This window comes from Schistocerca cancellata, chromosome 2 (genome assembly GCF_023864275.1).
Source record: "Schistocerca cancellata isolate TAMUIC-IGC-003103 chromosome 2, iqSchCanc2.1, whole genome shotgun sequence".
Lineage (NCBI taxonomy): Eukaryota > Metazoa > Arthropoda > Insecta > Orthoptera > Acrididae > Schistocerca > Schistocerca cancellata.
The window spans coordinates 1,046,596,523-1,046,614,421 of record NC_064627.1 but is presented as its reverse complement, the minus strand read 5'-3'; the positions used below and the strand labels follow the sequence as shown (position 1 = coordinate 1,046,614,421).

At 46.9% G+C, this 17,899-nt stretch overlaps 1 protein-coding gene across 2 annotated transcripts in view; it reads right to left on the bottom strand.

Moving 5' to 3' along the window:
• LOC126163026 (juvenile hormone acid O-methyltransferase-like) overlaps window positions 1-17,899 on the bottom strand; it is an 84,746-nt gene that overhangs the window by 39,409 nt on the left and 27,438 nt on the right. For both annotated transcript variants that reach the window (XM_049919894.1, XM_049919895.1), the window contains one exon: window positions 16,522-16,742. In XM_049919894.1, the coding sequence (XP_049775851.1) occupies window positions 16,522-16,742 (221 nt within the window). The remainder of the gene's footprint in view (window positions 1-16,521; window positions 16,743-17,899) is intronic.

The following is a 17,899-nucleotide window of genomic DNA, read 5'->3' as shown; positions in this document are numbered from 1 at the left end:
GCGCAATAGGACGAGAGGAGCACCCAGTCACCAGCGACGCCACGGTGCGGCCGCTCTAGAACTCGTTCAGCTGGGCAATTTACCAATACTATCAGACGTGTCGCCTGACCGCAGCGCACATACAGCTGATATTTATTTATGCTATCCGCTGTCATACTGGCTGTCACAGGCGTTTGGGGCCCTTTTATATCTGCCTATAAGAGAGACATCACGAGTCACTCATGGTCAATGAGTAGGTGACGAACCGTGCAAATGAAATTGGTGCCACAGTTGGTATCGTGCAACATACGAAGGCGGTATGCAGTGCATCAATTGGGTCGTTCTGGATGCAGCTCTTTTTATAACAATGAGTGTACTTTTTGCAGCTAATCCTGGGATCGCTAAATTATTATAAGCAGGGTTCAGAATGAGCTTATGCAGTAGGATCATGTGTGGAGCATCAAAATATCAAAATTTTATATTTTCAGAAAATTGATATATCTGACGTCCCAGTCGGGTAAATAGTTGGGGTCGCCGGTCCTTGTTCTAGGTAGATCGAGACTAGGGCTGACTGAGAACGGATCTGTAGTTAACGGGAGCTCAAACTCAATGACGCAATATGCTTTTTGGTACTTCTGACTTTTTAAAGTCGAAATATGAACAATCGCATAGGAAGTCTTTAGCTGGTGTTTACAAGTTCCACTTTTGACTGTGATAATAGTCAAAAAGTTCTAGTTTAGATCAGATGAACAAAGTTGAAGTCATGTTATGGCGTCATATCTCACCTTGGTACCGTGAAGTGGATTTACGCTCAATATCTGGCTGTCAGCTTGCTTAGTGTTGTGTTGGATAATAGCAGATTGCCTTTTGGTCGCGAGTGTGGGTGCTATTTTTATTGTATTGGAGAACATTGCGCGCTTAAGCAGTTTCAGAAGTATCCTGGCATTTTGCTTGTAAAGTCCCACGTGGCAACAATATGCTTTGCTTCGGACTGGGGTCGATAGACAGCCAAATTTACGGGAGACTAGAAATTATTGGCTACAGTGAAGGCTGCATTAATTATGGTGAACGGTACTTTCATCTTTGTTGCTAATGTACGGCAACTTAATATGAGGACACAGGTCCGCGACAACATTGTGCGTTTTTACCGGATTCGTGTGACACTTATTTGCTGGTGTACAATCTCACCCCAAGTTGTTTTTGGCAATGCAGAGCTTAGGTACTCTAGCCCCCTTGAAGCGCAGCGTTAAAACGAATGCCGACCAGGTAAGGGCAGATAGGTTTTAACAGATGGATGCAGTGCTGGTACAGAAGGAGTAACTGAACCAGCAGACCAGTCTCTGGTATCACTAGACCATACATGGCTGTTAGTCCACTGCTTACGGCTGCAGATAGTTCGTTCTAAAATACATTGTATGATTGCTTTTGTAGTCTTTCTTGTATCCGTTCTAAGTTGATGCATTAATAATTAATGGGTAAGCAGGAATAGCAGTTCAAGCAGAGGATGAATTTTTATGCACCAGTCCCCCCTCCCCCCCCTCTCTCTCTCTCTCCCTCTTCCCCTGTATGAGTGTATACAGTTTTATCTCATGAGGGTTCTAGGCCGCTGTCCTGTTTTTTTTTTTTTCAGAAATACTTAACAGTTTCGGCCTACCAACTCTACTGATGGCATCGCCAGCACCAGCTCCCGGACCATCGTGACTGCACCTTGACTTTCAACCTCAACACCCTCAGCAGCATAATCATCAGTACCTGGAGCATAACTGCAATAGCGCTGCCTGTGCAAGGACCGTCAACAACTGGATGCGGTCACTGTAGTTTTGACGACGATCATCTATCGGCCAGTAGCAGTCTCTCAGCACATTCTGTTTGTGATAATGACCATCAGGTTTGTTTGCCCCACAGCTTTGCCGTACTCAGTGATTCGAGGTGCAATTAGGGAAAGGATATCGTTTGCCCACATCTACACTCCTGGAAATTGAAATAAGAACACCATGAATTCATTGTCCCAGGAAGGGGAAACTTTATTGACACATTCCTGGGGTCAGATACATCACATGATCACACTGACAGAACCACAGGCACATAGACACAGGCAACAGAGCATGCACAATGTCGGCACTAGTACAGTGTATATCCACCTTTCGCAGCAATGCAGGCTGCTATTCTCCCATGGAGACGATCGTAGAGATGCTGGATGTAGTCCTGTGGAACGGCTTGCCATGCCATTTCCACCTGGCGCCTCAGTTGGACCAGCGTTCGTGCTGGACGTGCAGACCGCGTGAGACGACGCTTCATCCAGTCCCAAACATGCTCAATGGGGGACAGATCCGGAGATCTTGCTGGCCAGGGTAGTTGACTTACACCTTCTAGAGCACGTTGGGTGGCACGGGATACATGCGGACGTGCATTGTCCTGTTGGAACAGCAAGTTCCCTTGCCGGTCTAGGAATGGTAGAACGATGGGTTCGATGACGGTTTGGATGTACCGTGCACTATTCAGTGTCCCCTCGACGATCACCAGTGGTGTACGGCCAGTGGAGGAGATCGCTCCCCACACCATGATGCCGGGTGTTGGCCCTGTGTGCCTCGGTCGTATGCAGTCCTGATTGTGGCGCTCACCTGCACGGCGCCAAACACGCATACGACCATCATTGGCACCAAGGCAGAAGCGACTCTTATCGCTGAAGACGACACGTCTCCATTCGTCCCTCCATTCACGCCTGTCGCGACACCACTGGAGGCGGGCTGCACGATGTTGGGGCGTGAGCGGAAGACGGCCTAACGGTGTGCGGGACCGTAGCCCAGCTTCATGGAGACGGTTGCGAATGGTTCTCGCCGATACCCCAGGAGCAACAGTGTCCCTAATTTGCTGGGAAGTGGCGGTGCGGTCCCCTACGGCACTGCGTAGGATCCTACGGTCTTGGCATGCATCCGTGCGTCGCTGCGGTCCGGTCCCAGGTCGACGGGCACGTGCACCTTCCGCCGACCACTGGCGACAACATCGATGTACTGTGGAGACCTCACGCCCCACGTGTTGAGCAATTCGGCGGTACGTGCCTCCCGCATGCCCACTATACGCCCTCGCTCAAAGTCCGTCAACTGCACATACGGTTCACGTCCACGCTGTCGCGGCATGCTACCAGTGTTAAAGACTGCGATGGAGCTCCGTATGCCACGGCAAACTGGCTGACACTGACGGCGGCGGTGCACAAATGCTGCGCAGCTAGCGCCATTCGACGGCCAACACCGCGGTTCCTGGTGTGTCCGCTGTGCCGTGCGTGGGATCATTGCTTGTACGGCCCTCTTGCAGTGTCCGGAGCAAGTATGGTGGGTCTGACACACCGGTGTCAATGTGTTCTTTTTTCCATTTCCAGGAGTGTATAATTGGGTCGGATAGCATTACCCTATCTTTTTTCCTTTAAGCGCGTGTCAACCCATGTTGTAAAGGGAATTTCACGAGATCTTAAACGGCCTGTGATATCCTGCCACTAAGTGTAGCGCTACACTACGCTGCGAGTTCACCGATCTGCAGAAGGATGGAGTTTCCTAAAATTCCACTAAACATATTGGGGTGAAAATGGCGTGATGTCGCGGGGCAACTCAGTTGCTGTGTGGTTTGGGATATCTACCCTAAATGACATGTAGGCTCGATTCTCCAGGAGAGAGATTCTGGGGAAACCGTTAGGAGCGTCCTGTATCTGGACATCCGCATTCATGTGTTTGATCAAAAACGTGGGTGAGCGGGGTCTTGCAGATGATGTAGCTGGAAAAGAGGGCATTATTAATATCTAAAATATGGACAGTTATTACTCTGTGTGGTTACTTTTAGCTTGCGAGATAAAGTACAATAAACACCCACAGTATACAAGTAAACAGCACAGGGTGATAATAATAGTGGGTATTATGAACAAGGTGGTATTTAATTCCCCACAAAACTCCAGGACGTTGCTACATTTGAGAGGCGGAATAACTATTGTAATCCGTCACTTCACTGTTACACATTAAAAGACCCGACTTCAAAACAAGCGTTAGGCATTGTTTTGGAGTAAGATGCATCGAAGCATATGAATTTATAGAGTATTACTTAGCTGATTTTCTAGTTGACGGTCTCACTGTCTTCCGTAACGGCACGATACTCTGATCTAGTATGAAGAAAACCAACTGATGGAAGGACTGCAAAATTCAGATGGCTTCTAAAACTTACTGAATGAAGTAAAGTTCCTGAACTTTAAACTGTTTGTATTCAGCAGTATTTCGCACTCTGAAAAATTAGCACAAAACACTTCTGCCTTCAGCAGTTCTGCAGAAGCACACCATCATTTACAAAACCATGCTACCAAAAATGTCCATTTACAGCTAACCTCCCTCCAAGACTGTATACAACGAACAACAGAGATTTAACTTGTAAACCGAAGAGTTTACAGCTCTGACAATATTAATCGCTGGTGCATCTTTAAAAAACTTAATAAAATGAATTTAGACAATTTTAAGTAAAATGCTTCAACATTAATTCAAATATGTAGAATATGAAATAATTGGTTTTATGAAGATGTATTTATCCGAAGTCATTTTTATATAACACAAGATATCGATACCTCCTGGTATCATAAGATTCTTACTGTACCACTGGCTCGATTGCATTACACCACATGTCTATTCGAGTATACAGACGGAATGAATGTAGGTAAGAGAAGTACAATAATGAAATGCAGAACATTCAGGAAAGAGTTGTTGCATTCTTTCGCTTCACCAAACTTGCTAGTCGGCGTCAAAGGCAGATATGTTGTTCATCGCTCAGGGAAAAAAAAACGCAATACTGCAGCCCATTCTAATTTAGTGCTAGTTAATGAAAATGTACTAGCAGAAGATGAAATTGAGAAAAGACTACAAAATGTTTTTGTTTCTTTGTTCCATGAGCTATACAGTCAATAGACTAAGTAGGAGGCGAGACCGCGGTTTCCACCGCTGCACGAGGAATTTGCGTCGGTGAATGTAATCTTCCCGGAGTCGACGGCCATGCAGAAGAATAAGATGCCTGATAGTGCATTTCACTGTTGTGTTTACTCTTACAACAATGTAAAAAAAGGAAAATATTGCACGTGGTGAAATATGTCCAGTTCTGATCTAGCCACGATTACTTTTGCACACAAGCTGATTACGTGACAGTAATGTGCACGTTGTTCTGCGCTGTAAGTACGTTCGATATGTTGAAGATAACAAATGGTTCAAAAGGCTCTGAGCACTATGGGACTTAACGTCTGAGGTCATCAGTCCCCTAGAACTTAGAACTACTTAAACCTAACTAACCTAAGGACATCACATACATCCATGCCCGAGGCAGGATTCGACCCTGCGACCTTAGCGGTCGCGCGGTTCCAGACTCTAGCGCCTAGAAAGGCTCGGCCACTCCGGCCGGCTGAAGATAACAGAAATGTGTTTGTGTAATGATATATTTTGAAATAACCTAAATGAAGAAATTTCTGAAAATATCCACTGAGGAAATAGTTTAACGAGCTGATAATGCTGATTTAAAACTAAAAGCGCATTACGACGCTAAAGTGTACTGTGTAGCTATGTTTGGTCGTTGCACATTACGTCCACTTGAATTTAACATTGAATATTTGGATGTTCGTGAAAGGATAGAAGCAAGAAATTGTTTGTCAGTGAAAGGTTCTGTAATTAACTGCCCTAAAATGGATCATAATGAACACGAACTTTAAAATACCAGCTCAGATTAAACTGAGATTAACTATGTGCTTGTCAGAAACCATTGCACCCTGGGCCATCGCCAAAGCCATAGCTGTCGTAGGTTAAATCTGGCTGACGTAGCAACACAATCAACCGCGCTATTAATAAACAACATTCTATCGGAAGATCTTGATATGGCAGCCAGCCAGGAATCGCAATTCTCAGAAGTAAGATATTTTGTGAAAACAGTGGTCTGGCAAGCTGCGCATTTCCGTACTTACGAAACAAGTTGCCAAGAATAGTCGACTTGTTTCGCTATTAATAAATGCAATCATCTTTTTCCTCTCGAAGTTGTGTAATACTGAACAGCCAGGGAAACTGGTAGACCTGCCTAGTATCGCGTAGGGCCCCCGCTAGCACGCAGAAGTGCCGCAACACGACGTGGCATGGACTCCACTAATATCTGAAGTAGTGCTCGAGGGAATTGACACGGTGAATCCTACAGGGCTGGCCATAAATCCGTAAGAGTACGAGAGGGATGGAGATCCCTGAGATTCTGAACAGCACGTTACAAGGCACCCGAGATATGCCCAAAAAAGTTCATGCCTGGGGAGTTTGGTGGCCAGAGGAAGTATTTAAACTCAGAAGAGTGTTCCTGGAGCCACTCTGTAGAAATTCTGGACGTGTGAGGTGTGTCGCATTGTCCTGCTGGAATTGCCCAAGTCCGTCGAGATGCAGAGTGGACATGAACGGATGCAGGTGATCAGACAGGATGCTTACGTACTTGTCACCTGTCAGAGTCGTATCTAGACGCATCAGAGGTCCCATATTACTTCACCTCCACTCGCCCCACACCATTACAGAGCCTCCACTAGCTTGAACAGACCATGCTGACACACAGAGCCCATGGATTCATGGGGTTGTCTCCATGCCAGTACACGTCCATCCCATTGACACAATTTGAAACGAGACTCGTCCGAACAAGCACCATGTTCCCAGTCATCAACAGTCTAATGTCGGTATTGACGGGCCCAGGCGAGGCGTAAAACTTTCTGATGTGCAGTCATCAAGGGTACACGAGTTGGCCTTCGGCACCGAAAGCCCTTGTCGATGATGTTTCGTTGAATGGTTCGCACGCTGACACTTATTGATGGCCCAGCATTGAAATCTGCAGCAATTTGCGGAAGGATTGCACTTCTGTCACGTTGAACGATTCTCTTCAGTCCTCGGTAGTCCCGTTCTTGCAGAATCTTTTTCCTGGTGCAGCGGTGTCGGAGATTTGATGTTTTACCGGATCCTGACTTTCACGGTACACTCGTTAGTCGAACTATTCAAAAGCATATACCCAAGCGGCCATCTAGTTTCCTCGTCTTTCGCCCGTCTATTGTATTGTATTGTATGCATGTGGACGGAGGGACTTCGTCCCAGCCATAGCCCTCAGTGGATCACAACCCCACAAAAAGCTACAGCAGTCCACTCACCCCACCGCCGCCCCACACCGAACCCAGGGTTGTTGTGCGGTTCGGTCCCCAGTGGACCCCCCCGGGGACGTCTCATACCAGACGAGTGTAACCCCAATGTTTGCGTGGTAGAGCAATTATGGTGTACGCGTACGAGGAGAAACTGTTTAACCAGAAATCGCCGACATAGCATTCGCCGAGGCAGATGGAAAACCGCCTTAAAAACCACCCACAGACTGGTCGGCACACCGGACCTCGACACTAATCCTCGGGGCCGGTTCGTGCTGGGGACCAGCGTGACGTCCCGCCCGGAAAGCAGTGCGTCAGACCTCACGTCTAACAGGGCGGCCCTCTCCAACCTACAGTACATACAGGGTGTTTCAAAAATGACCGGTATATTTGAAACGGCTATAAAAACTAAACGAGCAGCGATAGAAATACACCGTTTGTTGCAATATGCTTGGGACAACAGTACATTTTCAGGCGGACAAACTTTCGAAATTACAGTAGTTACAATTTTCAACAACAGATGGCGCTGCAAATGATGTGAAAGATATAGAAGACAACGCAGTCTGTGGGTGCGCCATTCTGTACGTCGTCTTTCTGCTGTAAGCGTGTGCTGTTCACAATGTGCAAGTGTGCTGTAGACAACATAGTTTATTCCTTAGAACAGAGGATTTTTCTGGTGTTGGAATTCCACCGCCTAGAACACAGTGTTGTTGCAACAAGACGAAGTTTTCAACGGAGGTTTAATGTAACCAAAGGACCGAAATGCGATACATTAAAGGATCCGTTTGAAAAATTTCAACGGACTGGGAACGTGACGGATGAACGTGCTGGAAAGGTAGGGCGACCGCGTACGGCAACCACAGAGGGCAACGCGCAGCTAGTGCAGCAGGTGATCCAACAGCGGCCTCGGGTTTCCGTTCGCCGTGTTGCAGCTGCGGTCCAAATGACGCCAACGTCCACGTATCGTCTCATGCGCCAGAGTTTACACCTCTATCCATACAATATTCAAACGCGGCAACCCCTCAGCGCCGCTACCATTGCTGCACGAGAGACATTCGCTAACGCTATAGTGCACAGGATTGATGACGGCGATATGCATGTGGGCAGCATTTGGTTTACTGACGAAGCTTATTTTTACCTGGACGGCTTCGTCAATAAACAGAACTGGCGCATATGGGGAACCGAAAAGCCCCATGTTGCAGTCCCATCGTCCCTGCATCCTCAAAAAGTACTGGTCTGGGCCGCCATTTCTTCCAAAGGAATCATTGGCCCATTTTTCAGATCCGAAACGATTACTGCATCACGCTATCTGGACATTCTTCGTGAACTTGTGGCGGTACAAACTGCCTTAGACGACACTGCGAACACCTCGTGGTTTATGCAAGATGGTGCCCGGCCACATCGCACGGCCGACGTCTTTAATTTCCTGAATGAATATTTCGATGATCGTGTGATTACTTTGGGCTATCCGAAACATACAGGAGGCGGCGTGGATTGGCCTCCCTATTCGCCAGACATGAACCCCTGTGACTTCTTTCTGTGGGGACACTTGAAAGACCAGGTGTACCGCCAGAATCCAGAAACAATTGAACAGCTGAAGCAGTACATCTCATCTGCATGTGAAGCCATTCCGCCAGACACGTTGTCAAAGGTTTCGGGTAATTTCATTCAGAGACTACGCCATATTATTGCTACGCATGGTGGATATGTGGAAAATATCGTACTATAGAGTTTCCCAGACCGCAGCGCCATCTGTTGTTGAAAATTGTAACTACTGTAATTTCGAAAGTTTGTCTGCCTGAAAATGTACTGTTGTCCCAAGCATATTGCAACAAACGGTGTATTTCTATCGCTGCTCGTTTAGTTTTTATTGCCGTTTCAAATATACCGGTCATTTTTGAAACACCCTGTACATAGGTGTGATAAGTCTTGCTCTCGTACACTGCGTTCCTCAAGTGTTTCCGAGAACTCGAGATTCAGAGTTCTGTGAGAGTGTTTTAATTCACTTCGCAAAACATGAGACAGATGATCACGAGTCAGTAGCTAACACTCTGTAAGAAAAGATCTATACAGAAGCAGCGAAGCCTAAAGCTAAGTGTCCCTTTTCGCTGTAACGCCAAGTAGATAAATAAGTATTTTCAGGAAAGAGAAACAGAGTGAGGCATACGAAGATATTATGACATATAATTCTACTTAATGCGCAACGACAATCTCCACTTTCTGGACGACCTTCAACGATACAGCCAGTTGGATTGGTCTGGTAATTTCTCTCCACGCCGGAATAGTGAAAACAGCAGTCTGATAATCACCGTGCAACGACGTGTAAGTCCTTTACGCTTGACTTTTTCCACATTGTCGGCTCAAGACATCTTCTCGGAGAAGAACGATGTTGCCGACTCTGATTTTGCATTTTCGGCTACGTTCTGAATTGATAAAAACTCTTGGGTAACGGTAAGTAATATTTTCTCCAGCGAGTCTATAGGTCTTCTGTTAGTCTCTGCTGACACTTGAATTCGTTCAGTTGACTTTGAGAGCTCGTTCCCTCTCAGTAAAGTAGCGAATCCCCCCACTATTAGAAAGCGCGCTGACGTGAGCACTTCGATATCACTCTGGGAGATAGCTCTCGAGCGAGTTGAGTCCAGCTTCGATTTTCATAACAGTTTGAAGTCTCTCGTCGTCCAGCTTACTTCGCCCGAGTGCTTTACGAAGGCATCGGTTTACTGAAACAACGATCCCTTCCAACCAAGCAGCACGTGGAGCGCTGAACTACCTGGAGATACACCTTTGAGTGATAGATTCGTGGGTTCGATCAGACGTAAGGGTTTCCCTAAGTTCCAATATTTGTCGGTGAGCTGTTTGGGTGGTCTTAGCCTCGTCACTGTAAATACACTACGCGACACAATTAAACTGTCACGTTTCTGAAACCTCGTCATTTTCTCCCATTACGACGCAGAAGATACAAATTTGGTTCGAGGATGCCTACAGTCTTCCCAAAGCAAAGTGTCGACACTTGCGGAAAAAGGGTCGCACTTCAGAAGTTCATGTGGCATGTAATGTGGATTAATGGTGTCACATTGGCACTAAACTCCATCACGATTTTGACCAACCCCACCATTGAATGTGGCACACGATGGGAAGGTCGTCCCATCCCCCTTTACCAACATCTCAACCATTCTCCTGAAGTCTCTGCGATGGAGGTCAGAACCGGACTCATACGAGTTCAAATCATTCTGTTTTCCTATGGATGGTCGAGGAAAACATTTTAGACACAACACCGCTCAGAATTCACACAAAAAAGTCTCAGCAGGTGGCACAAAGTGTGTCAATGAAAGCGCCCCTGCTCCTGTGGTGTGTTTCCACACATTTTGCACTCGAAAACGACAGTTTACACTGCATCCATGATATGGCCTCGATCAAATGTTATAACATTGCACGTCTCACTAATCCTAGATCTGAGTGACACGGTGATGGCCAACATAAACCTGTGGACATCTCTATCTAGTTGAACTAATCCATCCGCCTGGCAGCAGGCAAGCGCGGATGCAGCGTTCATTTAAGGTGGGTGGAGTTTTTGAGTGGGTATCGCCCCATCCCCCCTCAAACATGTCATCATACCATCACAACCACGTGTAAAGTTCCTTCGATGCCTGAGATTTTAATAATAATAAAAATGAAATAGTTAAAATGTTTTAGTTTTTTTTTTTGGTCATCAGTCTACTGACTGGTTTGATGCGGCCCGCCACGAATTCCTTTCCTGTGCTAACCTCTTCATCTCAGAGTAGCACTTGCAACCTACATCCTCAATTATTTGCTTGACGTATTCCAATCTCTGTCTTCCTCTACAGTTTTTGCCCTCTACAGCTCCCTCTAGTACCATGGAAGTCATTCCCTCACGTCTTAGCAGATGTCCTATCATCCTGTCCCTTCTCCTTATCAGTGTTTTCCACATATTCCTTTCCTCTCCGATTCTGCGTAGAACCTCCTCATTCCTTACCTTATCAGTCCACCTAATTTTCAACATTCGTCTATAGCACCACATCTCAAATGCTTCGATTCTCTTCTGTTCCAGTTTTCCCACAGTCCATGTTTCACTACCATACAATGCTGTACTCCAGGCGTACATCCTCAGAAATTTCTTCCTCAAATTAAGGCCGGTATTTGAGATTAGTAGACTTCTGTTGGCCATAAATGCCATTTTTGCCATAGCGAGTCTGCTTTTGATGTCCTCCTTGCTCCGTCCGTCATTGATTATTTTACTGCCTAGGTAGCAGAATTCCTTAACTTCATTGACTTCGTGACCATCAATACTGATGTTAAGTTTCTCGCTGTTCTCGTTTCTACTACTTCTCATTACCTTCGTCTTTCTCCGATTTACTCTCAAACCATACTGTGTACTCATTAGACTGTTCATTCCGTTCAGCAGATCATTTAATCCTTCTTCACTTTCACTCAGGATAGCAATGTCATCAGCGAATCGTATCATTGATATCCATTCTCCTTGTATTTTAATTCCACTCCTGAACCTTTCTTTTATTTCCATCATTGCTTCCTCGATGTACAGATTGAAGAGTAGGGGCAAAAGGCTACAGCCTTGTCTTACACCCTTCTTAATACGAGCACTTCGTTCTTGATCGTCCACTCTTATTATTCCCTCTTGGTTGTTGTACATATAGTATATGACCCGTCTCTCCCTATAGCTTACCCCAACTTTTTTCAGAATCTCGAACAGCTTGCACCATTTTATATTGTCGAACGCTTTTTCGAGGTCGACAAATCCTATGAAAGTGTCTTGATTTTTCTTTAGCCTTGCTTCCATTATTAGCCGTAACGTCAGAATTGCCTCTCTCGTCCCTTTACTTTTCCTAAAGCCAAACTGATCGTCACCTAGCGCATTCTCAATTTTCTTTTCCATTCTTCTGTATATTATTCTTGTAAGCAGCTCCGATGCATGAGCTGTTAAGCTGATTGTGCGATAATTCTCGCACTTGTCAGCTCTTGCCGTCTTCGGAACTGTGTGGATGAGGCTTTTCCGAAAGTCAGATGGTATATCGCCAGGCTCTTATATTCTACATAGCAACGTGAATAGTCGTTTTGTTGCCACTTCCCCCAATGATTTTAGAAATTCTGATGGAATGTTATCTATCCCTTCTGCCTTATTTGACCGTAAGTCCTCCAAAGCTCTTTTAAATTCCGATTCTAACACTGGATCCCCTATCTCTTCTAAATCGACTCCTGTTTCTTCTTCTATCACATCAGACAAATCTTCACCTTCAAAGAGGCTTTCAATGTATTCTTTCCACCTATCTGCTCTCTCCTCTGCACTTAACAGTGGAATTCCCGTTGCACTCTTAATGTTACCACCGTTGCTTTTAATGTCACCAAAGCTTGTTTCGACTTTCCTGTAAGCTGAGTCTGTCCTTCCGACAATCATACCTTTTTCGATGTCTTCACATTTTTCCTGCATCCATTTCGTCTTAGCTTCCCTGCACTTCCTATTTATTTCATTCCTCAGCGACTTGTATTTCTGTATTCCTGATTTTCCCGGAACATGTTTGTGCTTCCTCCTTTCATCAATCAACTGAAGTATTTCTTCTGTTACCCATGGTTTCTTCGCAGCTACCTTTTTCGTACCCATGTTTTAATTCCCAACTTCTGTGAGGGCCCTTTTTAGAGATGTTAATTCCTCTTCAACTGTACTGCCTACTGCGCTATTCCTTATTGCTGTATCTATAGCGTTAGAGAACTTCAAACGTATCTCGTCATTCCTTAGTACTTCCGTATCCCACTTCTTTGGGTATTGATTCTTCCTGACTAATGTCTTGAACTCCAGCCTACTCTTCATCACTACTATATTGTGATCTGAGTCTATATCTGCTCCTGGGTACGCCTTACAATCCAGTAGCTGACTTCGGAATCTCTGTCTGACCATGATGTAATCTAATTAAAATCTTCCCGTATCTCCCGGCCTTTTCCAATTATACCTCCTCCTCTTGTGATTATTGAACAGGGTATTCGCTATTATTAGCTGAAACTTGTTACAGAACTCAATTAGTCTTTCTCCTCTTTCATTCCTTGTCCCAAGCCCATAGTCTCCTGTAACCTTTTCTTCTACTCCTTCCCCTACAACTGCATTCCAGTCGCCCATGACTATTAGATTTTCGTCCCCCTTTACATACTGCATTACCCCTTCAATATCCTCATACACTTTCTCTATCTGTTCATCTTCAGCTTGCGACGTCGGTATGTATACCTGAACTATCGTTGTCGTTGTTGGTCTGCTGTCGACTCTGATTAGAACAACCCAGTCACTGAACTGTTCACAGTAGCACACCCTCTGCCCTACCTTCCTATTCATAACGAATCCTACACCTGTTATACCATTTTCTGCTGCTGTTGATATTACCCGATACTCATCTGACCAGAACTCCTTGTATTCCTTCCACTTCATTCACTGACCCCTACTATATCTAGATTGAGCCTTTGCATTTCCCTTTTCAGATTTTCTAGTTTCCCTACCACATTCAAGTTTCTGACATTCCACGCCCCGACTCGAAGAACGTTATCCTTTCGTAAATTATTCAATATTTTTCTCATGGTAACCTCCCCCTCGGCAGTCCCCTCCCGGAGATCCGAATGGAGGACTATTCCGGAATCTTTTGCCAATGGAGAGATCATCATGACACTTCTTCAATTACAGGCCACATGTCCTGTGGATATACGTTACGTGTCTTTAATGCAGTGGTTCCCATTGCCTTCTGCATTGCCATGTTTTAGTACTATCACAATAATTTGTTTACAGCAGGGGTTAGTGATGTACTTTTGCTTCTTGGGGTTGGGACATTATGACCGATATCCATATAACCCTCTCACCCCTCCCCCAGTGGAACCAGCTCCTGGCAACGGGAACGCTCTCTCTCCCTCTCTCTCTCTCTCTCTCGGCAACACAACATTTACCTCTGAGATGCTCATGAATGTAGATAAAATGACACATTTTCTCACCTGTACCCGACTGAAGAGATGGTCCAGCTGATACATGACCAACTGTACTTGCTCCAACGGCGGGGTAAAGAGGTATCCTTCTGCTGGGTGCCTGGTCATGTCGGCATATGGGGCAATGAACAGGCTGATCGGGATGCCAAGGAGGCCTGCAGAGAGCAGGATGTGGTCCAGTGTCCTATCCCCTTGCAGTCAGTCATCGCTGCACTCCACAGGAAGTGCACGGAGTTGTGGGAGGACGAATGGTTGGCGGTGACGGCCAATAAACTGCGGTCGGTAAAGTCAACCACTCGGCCGTGGCGTTCCTCCTGCCGGCTGCTCAGGCGGGAAGAGGTGGCGCTCACACGTCTTCGGATCGGGCACTGTCCTCTGACACATAGCTATTTATTACGGCGGGAGGATCATCCGTTTTGTGATGCCTGTGGTGTGCACATCTCTGTCCGGCACATTTTAACAGACTGCGTTTTATACCGTGATGCAAGGGCAGAAGCACAAGTTGATGGGGATCTGCCCTGTGTTTTAGCTAACGATGAGACGTGTGTGTCTAGGGTTTTTAAGTTTTGTGATGTGTCTGGACTCTGGCCTAAACTTTTAGGCTGGCGGTTTTAGTGTATTGCAGAGTGGCTGACTCCTCCCTTTTTTCCTTGCGGTCAGCCAGCCACTTCCATCTGCTCCATTGTTTTAGCTCCCTCTACCTTTTTCTTCCTGTGTTGTCCATGTTTTACTGCTGACGCCCTGCTTCATCCCACGCTTCGGTGTGGGTGAGCACATATTTTTCCATGATTGTTCCCTGTGTTTTATGTTCCGGTTGATGTAAATGTTCTGAGTTTTTTTCTTGACACCCGTCTCACTATGATACTGAACGGGCGCTGAAGACCCTGCTGTCGTGCGCCCACAAAACCCTTCTACTACTACTACTACTACACTCCTGGAAATGGAAAAAAGAACACATTGACACCGGTGTGTCAGACCCACCATACTTGCTCCGGACTCTGCGAGAGGGCTGTACAAGCAATGATCACACGCACGGCACAGCGGACACACCAGGAACCGCGGTGTTGGCCGTCGAATGGCGCTAGCTGCGCAGCATTTGTGCACCGCCGCCGTCAGTGTCAGCCAGTTTGCCGTGGCATACGGAGCTCCACCGCAGTCTTTAACACTGGTAGCATGCCGCGACAGCGTGGACGTGAACCGTATGTGCTGTTGACGGACTTTGAGCGAGGGCGTATAGTGGGCATGCGGGAGGCCGGGTGGACGTACCGCCGAATTGCTCAACACGTGGGGCGTGAGGTCTCCACAGTACATCGATGTTGTCGCCAGTGGTCGGCGGAAGGTGCACGTGCCCGTCGACCTGGGACCGGACCGCAGCGACGCACGGATGCACGCCAAGACCGTAGGATCCTACGCAGTGCCGTAGGGGACTGCACCGCCACTTCCCAGCAAATTAGGGACACTGTTGCTCCTGGGGTATCGGCGAGGACCATTCGCAACCGTCTCCATGAAGCTGGGCTACGGTCCCGCACACCGTTAGGCCGTCTTCCGCTCACGCCCCAACATCGTGCAGCCCGCCTCCAGTGGTGTCGCGACAGGCGTGAATGGAGGGACGAATGGAGACGTGTCGTCTTCAGCGATGAGAGTCGCTTCTGCCTTGGTGCCAATGATGGTCGTATGCGTGTTTGGCGCCGTGCAGGTGAGCGCCACAATCAGGACTGCATACGACCGAAGCACACAGGGCCAACACCCGGCATCATGGTGTGGGGAGCGATCTCCTACACTGGCCGTACACCACTGGTGATCGTCGAGGGGACACTGAATAGTGCACGGTACATCCAAACCGTCATCGAACCCATCGTTCTACCATTCCTAGACCGGCAAGGGAACTTGCTGTTCCAACAGGACAATGCACGTCCGCATGTATCCCGTGCCACCCAACGTGCTCTAGAAGGTGTAAGTCAACTACCCTGGCCAGCAAGATCTCCGGATCTGTCCCCCATTGAGCATGTTTGGGACTGGATGAAGCGTCGTCTCACGCGGTCTGCACGTCCAGCACGAACGCTGGTCCAACTGAGGCGCCAGGTGGAAATGGCATGGCAAGCCGTTCCACAGGACTACATCCAGCATCTCTACGATCGTCTCCATGGGAGAATAGCAGCCTGCATTGCTGCGAAAGGTGGATATACACTGTACTAGTGCCGACATTGTGCATGCTCTGTTGCCTGTGTCTATGTGCCTGTGGTTCTGTCAGTGTGATCATGTGATGTATCTGACCCCAGGAATGTGTCAATAAAGTTTCCCCTTCCTGGGACAATGAATTCACGGTGTTCTTATTTCAATTTCCAGGAGTGTACTACATCTCATTGACTGCAGATGTCATGAGACTGGCTCACCTGTTGTCTGGTATCCAGTGCATTGAGTACACAGTGAATATTTTTCCGTAAGGTGCATGCTCCCACGCCGGAGTCTGCTCCAAGTGGCGAGATGCCGCGTCGTACACGTCATACTGTATGACGCCCGGGAGTGCGTTGTGCTCGTCGGCGTGCTTCAGCATGACCGGGCTCACGTCCGTCGCGACGAGCCTCACGCCTCTGGGAAGCCGTGCCGCTATCACCTGCCGCGAGAAACGGGAGTTCACGGATTCTGAGATACACATCAGCGAATAAAAATTTGTTCTATAGTGATTATACGAGAAAGTTTTTTGGTCAGCGTGTGTTTCTGGTCATCGCAAAAGAGGATGTAACCAAAACGCAAAGGACGTTACTACAAATCTACATCTACATCTACATCCATACTCCGCAAGCCACCTGACGGTGTGTGGCGGAGGGTACCTTCAGTACCTCTATCGGTTCTCCCTTCTATTCCAGTCTCGTATTGCTCGTGGAAAGAAGGATTGTCGGTATGCCTCTGTGTGGGCTCTAATCTCTCTGATTTTATCCTCATGGTCTCTTCGCGAGATATACGTAGGAGGGAGCAATATACTGCTTGACTCTTCGGTGAAGGTATGTTCTCGAAACTTTGACAAAAGCCCGTACCGAGCTACTGAGCGTCTCTCCTGTAGAGTCTTCCATTGGAGTTTATCTATCATCTCCGTAACGCTTTCGCGATTACTAAATGATCCTGTAACGAAGCGCGCTGCTTTCCGTTGGATCTTCTCTATATCTTCTATCAATCCTATCTGGTACGGATCCCACACTGCTGAGCAGTATTCAAGCAGTGGGCGAACAAGCGTACTGTACCCTACTTCCTTTGTTTTCGGATTGCATTTCCTTAGGATTCTTCCAATGAATCTCAGTCTGGCATCTGCTTTACCGACGATCAACATTATATGATCATTCCATTTTAAATCACTCCTAATGCGTACTCCCAGATAATTTATGGTATTAACTGCTCCCAGTTGTTGACCTGCTATTTTGTAGCTAAATGATAAAGGATCTATCTTTCTGTGTATTCGCAGCACATTACACTTGCCTACATTGAGATTCAATTGCCATTCCCTGCACCATGCGTCAATTCGCTGCAGATCCTCCTGCATTTCAGTACAATTTTCCATTGTTACAACTTCTCGATACACCACAGCATCATCTGCAAAAAGCCTCAGTGAACTTCCGATGTCATCCACCAGGTCATTTATGTATATTGTGAATAGCAACGGTCCTATGACACTCCCCTGCGGCACACCTGAAATCACTCTTACTTCGGAAGACTTCTCTCCATTGAGAATGACATGCTGCGTCCTGTTATCTAGGAACTCCTCAATCCAATCACGCA